Here is a 6,000-nt window from a genome sequence, read left to right on the forward strand (position 1 = left end):
GGGGTAGGCTCAGCTCGCTTCTCCTTAGGTGATCCACTTCAGGAGGGGCCCCGCTGCACCGGGAGGGAGTCAGACCTGCCCCCTCGCCGGAGGGATGGATCCACAGAAGCACAGTGTTGGGTGTTTGTGCGGTGCAAGCAAGTTCCCTGACGGGAACTGGTTCCCTTTGGGATTTTGGCTGGGGGATGGGCGAGGGAGATGGCGCTGGCGAGCACCTTTGTTCCCTGCCAAGCTGTGCTCTGTTGTCCGGGGCTTAACAACTTTCCCTCCCATTGTCCTGCAGCCCTCCCGTTCTCCGAGCAGATCTGTTAACTTATAACCTTCCAGATGTTAAGTCCCGCTTGCTGTCAGAACACACTCCATCCGGCCCCTCCATTTTTGCAAGCCAGACGCGGGGGCTCGGCTTTGCCAGCGGGCTGCCCCTCCGCCCCGGTTCCCTCCCACCAGTCTGTGTAGTGCACACCACCTTTCCATCCTTCCTACCCTCTTCCGTGGACCTCTCGTCTATGCTTGGCTCCAGAGAATACATTCTTCTAGTCTTCTGGGGATTTTCTGGGTTATTTAGGCAGGTTTGGGTGGAATCTAAGTGATCCGCAGGACACGGTGAGCCCAGCATCCTCCTATGCCACCATCTTCCCAGAAGCCTTCCTCTAATTTTTTTTTAAAGTATGACAGCTTGCCTTCAACTTAAGTAACCCAGGGAATTGATCTTCCACATGTACCCAAACTTTATTCTGTGAAGCTAGTGTTTGTCACCACAGCACCCCTCCCCTCTTTCTTTTGGTAAAAGTCTCCATCTGCCTGTCTATAGAAGTATGCACAAATCACAGTAACTCCTCTCCATCAATGTTTTCTATACTGGAGCCAGAGAGGAAACTTCCTGCCTCTATGAGAGATATGAGCCAGGAGCTGCCACGACCCCACTATTGGGGAGAAATGCTGACATACAAGGCAGGGTTGGGCTGTGTTGAACAACAGTCCTGGCAGGGTATCTGTCTCCTCCACCCTTGTTTATCCCTTAAGTGGGTTGTTCTTTTTGAACCTTCTTTTTGTCCCTTTTTGTATCTTAGTGGCTAAGAGTTAATTTTGGAGACACTTGGGTCAAAAGCTGATGCTGCCACTTAATAGTTACAGACCTTGAGCAAGCCACTTAAACTAGTTAGGTCCCAATGATAACGTAGGGATGTGGGGAGGATGAAATGGGATTATGAACAATAAAGCATTTAGCACACACAATGTGTTTACAAAGATGTAGCTGTCATTAGGGCAAGTGGAAGAAGGAGCAACTAAGACTGACAAGAAGCTCCTTCACCTCTCCTTACTGAGACTTTGTACTCCATGAAGTTGGGATTTACTTGAAAATATATCAACAAAGAAAAACAAAGAATAGCTCAAAAAAAATTGGCAAAATCTTTGTAACTGTTGAACAGATGGAAGTCCTATGCTAGACTCTACTTTTAAATTTTTTATAATCTTTTTTGAAAAAAGGTCCATTGAGATGGTCATGCAGTTGTCAGTCCTGATGTAAACTGTACTGATTTTCTTTTTTTGTTTTCGGTTCTTTTTTTACTTATTTTTTTAAATTTATTTTTTTTAACTTACATCCAAGTTAGCACATAGTGCAACCATGATTTCCGGTGTAGTTTCCTCAATGCCCCTTACCCATTTAGATGAGCCCCCCTCCCGCAACCCACAAGTAACCCGCTGTTTGTTCTCCATATTTAAGAGTCTCTTCAGTTTTGTGCCCCTCCCTGTTCTTATATGATTTTTGCTTCCCTTCCCTTATGTTCATCTGTTTTTTTATCTTAAAGTCCTCATATGAGTGAAGTTACATATTTGTCTTTCTCTAATTTCGCTTGGCATAATACCTTCTAGTTCCATCCATGTAGCTGCAAATGGCAAGATTTTGTTCTTTTTGATTTCGAGTAATTCTCCACTGTATGTATGTGTGTGTGTGTGTGTGTGTGTGTGTGTGTGTGTATATACCACATCTTTTTTATCCATTCATCCATCGATGGACATTTGGGCTCTTTCCATACTTTGGCTATTGTTGATAGTGCTGCTATAAACATTGGGGTGCATGTGCTCCTTTGAAACAGCATACCTGTGTCTCTTGGATAATATACCTAGTAGTGCAATTGCTGGGTTGTAGGGTAGTTCTATTTTTACTATTTTGAGGAACTTCCATACTGTTTTCCGGACTGGCTGCACCAGTTTGCGTTCCCAAAACCTGTGCCGATTTTCAAGTGTTGGGTCAACCTTGAATTCCCTGAGTGGACTCAGTTTGATCAATAAAAAGAGTTGTTCCCCTTTGAAGGATAACTGAATCTGGCTTAGTTTTCATATGGGATTTTTTTTTTTTTACATTAATTTATTCTTGAGAGACATAGCACAAGTGGGGGAGGGGCAAAGAAAGGAGACACAGAATCTGAAGCAGGGTTCAGGTTCTGAGCTGTTAGCACACAGCCCGACGTGGGGCTTGAACTCACAAACTGCAAGATCATGACCTGAGCGGAAGTCAGATGCTTAACCCACTAAGCCACCCAGGCACCCCTCATATGGGATTCTTATGAGATAAGATGGTGTGTGGTTTTCCTCTCTTATGGTAACTGAGCCAGGCTTTGTGTTCACCTCAACGGATGAGGTTAGATGGTGTTTCCTTTGTTTTCTACCATCTAGATTTTTGTGGGATCAATGCTGTTTCTTCCTTAAATATCTTGGCCTGAGTTATGATTATACTTCCCTTTTAAATCCTTGAGCTGTTACTCATCATACTTTGTATGCTTTTTGGTATATGTAGATATAATTTTAAAAATTAACACTTTCGGGGGCACTTGGGTGGCTCCGTGTGTTAAGCATCCGACTCTTGATTTTACCTCAGGTCATGATTTTGAGCCCCACATCAGGCTCCATCAGGGGCTGCTGGGCATGGAGTCTGCTTAAAATTCTCTCCCTCTCCTTTTCCCCCTCTCTTGCTTGTGCACTCTTGCTCTCTCAAAAAATAAAATAGTTTCAGAGAAACAGGGTAGGCAAAAAACTTAATTTTTTTTTTAATGAGAATATGTATAACTTTCTTAGCTAAGGGCAATGTAATCATTTCATCCCAATGAAATGGGATGAAAAACCTCACCCCTGGTCTAGATAGCAGTCCTTTACACACACACTTTCACCCTGCCATCATCACCACTGACATTACCAGGCAGGAGTCATTTCCCAGGCACTGTACTGGGTATACTACATCTGCCATTTATTTTAATCATCACCATAAGTCTCTGAGGTAAACACCAGGTACTGCCTCCCACATTTTAGGAGAAAGCTGAATTGTAGCAAACAATGTCCATCAAATCCCAGAAGTCTGACTACATATACTTCTGACTGTGAGATCTTAGACAAATCACATAATCTTCCTAACTCTGGTGTCCTTGATGATAAAATGCAACGGGTAGTCCAGGGAGTCATTTTGAAAATTTTTCCTATCAAGGCTGAGAGTTTGGAGGCATCAGCTTGGGGTCAAGCAGGATAAGGAGCTTTCCTTCTATATTACACACTAGTCTTCGGTAGGATTTCATTTGAATTAATGGTTCTGGGGCTTTAAAATTTTTGAAACTCATCAGCTTCTGAGGTTCTTCCACTCTGATAATTCTACAGAACCATTTAGATGAATGGTTCTATGAATATTCTAGGATTCTGTTTTCTATCACATTATCTGTTATGTTCTTAATTAGATACGGACTGTTCATTTAACTACAGAATCTCCAGTACACCCATTCATTTCTCTACAATTTTTCTATAATAAATTCATGCTTAGAATACCCAGATACATCCTAAATTTTTACTGTATAATAAATCCCATTTAGAACTTATTTTCCCCCCTATAAAAGGACATTCTCCAGTATGTTATAGTACTACCTTCCTACACTACTTTCCATTTATTATCAGTAGTGTTCAGTAGACACTGATACACTGTACAAGCACTCAAGTGATTATGGACTCTGGATAACAATAAACTCATTCCTCAAAGATTTAAAAATCAAAGCATCAGACAAAATGTAAGTTTTTATGAGATTTCACATTTTGAAATACATAACTCTTGTAGCACAAACACTGTATTTACAAGTTTTTTTTACAAAATATGTGTGCCATTTTGAAAGAATACTGTTGAGATCATGATCTAAAATACCTGTTAGAGTTCAAAAAGGACTTACGGAATCTGGTCTCCAGAAATCCACCATATAATGATATAAATAAAATAGAGCTGAACATCAGGGCTTACTCATACATAAAAATACTAGTTCTCTATCCCAGTGGTCAGCAAACAATGGCCTGTGGGCCAAATTCAGCTGGTGGCCTGTTTTTGTACAGCTGCAAGCTAAACACGGTTTTGACATTTTTAAAGGTTAAAAAAAAAACAAACACCTAAACAATAAAGAAGAATATGCAACAGAGATACATATGGCCTGCAGATATTTACTATGTGGCTTGTTACAGAAAGTTTGCTGACCCCTGCATTATATGAAACCAGCTGAAAGAGATAGCTACTAGAACTATACTGAGTATTAAAAAAGACACCACTGTAATGTGCCAGTACCATCAGCATTACTCATTTCTAAAATGAGGCACTTCTGTTTGAATATGTACATTTCCAAAACATAATTACATCTGAAAGGTAGCTCTGCTACTTAACTCTAGCCCTTTGTAATTAGGCCTCCACATGAAATCACATTCTTAGGGGCTGAAGTAAACAAGCACAAAGTACTTCAGATGTCAGTCATTGATCTCCTCAGTAGTTGACCACTTACAGTCTTAAATGTTAATAAAATCCATAATTTAGGTATTGCCAGTAGGAGGTGGTATTGTTGCATTATTTAAATAACATTTATAAAAATGTGTTTAGATATCCCAATTCATTATTTTCGGAAGCAAGGGTAACTAGTTAACTTAGTAGCTACTTATTTTAAAAATAGGAAATGGGAAAAACAAAAAAATCCAAAAATGTAAAACCACAGCAAAAGGCTTTGGAATGCAAAGACTGGGTTCTCTTAGCAATGGCTCCCAAGCTAGCCAAGGCTTCTCATGTGAAAGTTAATTGGCAATGGTTGCTATGGGAACTTAGCAGCTGTCTCTTGTCAGTGAGCCTTTTCAGTAAAAGAATGATGGGTCCAGGAGCAAATGCTTTAAAGTAAAACCAGTCCAGAGCTGCTCAACACACAAGTTTTCCATGTCTTGGTTACACAATTACTGGTCAGTAGGCTATATTCACACCACAAAACAAGTATTGTACTGGATGCTTTTCCTTCTTCAGGCCAAGCTGGCTGATGTCACAAAGACATCTCTGTGATGCCGAGTTTTAAAATGCTCAGTGAATGCTGAGGTAGATGATTTTCAAATGAAGATCTTCTATACCCTGATTCGATCGAGACTAGCTTCTTTCTGTATCCTCCTTCTCGGAAATACCTTCCGCTTTAGTGCAATTAACTAGATAATAAAGACAGAAAATAAAATTTCTCCATGTCGACACACGTTAAATTCTAATAGTCATATGACCTTAATCATTTCCAGTCTTCTACATAAAAAAAAAAAAAAAAGCAAACAAGTCTCCATCATTCCTCCTCAAAATAAAACCAACTACTACTTTTGTTATAGAGTCAATATGCCTAGATATGTGCCCACAAAATACTTAAACCCACAAGGATCAAAATTATTTTGGCCCAGCTCCACTATTTAAAAGACCTATAACCACAAATTTTTACATAGTGATTACCAAGCACATTTATTTTCAAGATACCTGTTTGTCAAGTCTTTCTAGAAACCTGTGTAGCTTATTAAAACACTGCCTCTTGATCTGAAAATGACTAAATATGTCAATTTTTTTTTAAAACCGTGTATTAAAATCCTATCACTTTCCCCTTAAACATAGCAATATCATTTGAAAATATAGGTAATACCTAATTTATGAAATGGGTTTTAACACAAAACGCTACTTTGTAAATTATTGGCTTA

At 39.8% G+C, this 6,000-nt stretch overlaps 1 protein-coding gene across 3 annotated transcripts in view; it reads right to left on the reverse strand.

Moving 5' to 3' along the window:
* The window catches only part of GNPTAB (N-acetylglucosamine-1-phosphate transferase subunits alpha and beta), a 48,225-nt gene that overhangs the window by 11,417 nt on the left and 30,808 nt on the right, over window positions 1-6,000 (reverse strand). For 2 of the 3 annotated variants that reach the window (XM_049626159.1, XM_049626162.1), the window contains one exon: window positions 3,929-5,475. The exons of the other annotated variant lie outside the window; for it this stretch is intronic. In XM_049626159.1, the coding sequence (XP_049482116.1) occupies window positions 5,398-5,475 (78 nt within the window). In that variant the 3' untranslated portion in view covers window positions 3,929-5,397. Of the gene's footprint in view, window positions 1-3,928; window positions 5,476-6,000 lie in introns of those variants that run through there. 3 annotated transcript variants of the gene reach the window in all.

Source organism: Panthera uncia, chromosome B4 (genome assembly GCF_023721935.1).
Source record: "Panthera uncia isolate 11264 chromosome B4, Puncia_PCG_1.0, whole genome shotgun sequence".
Classification (NCBI taxonomy): domain Eukaryota; kingdom Metazoa; phylum Chordata; class Mammalia; order Carnivora; family Felidae; genus Panthera; species Panthera uncia.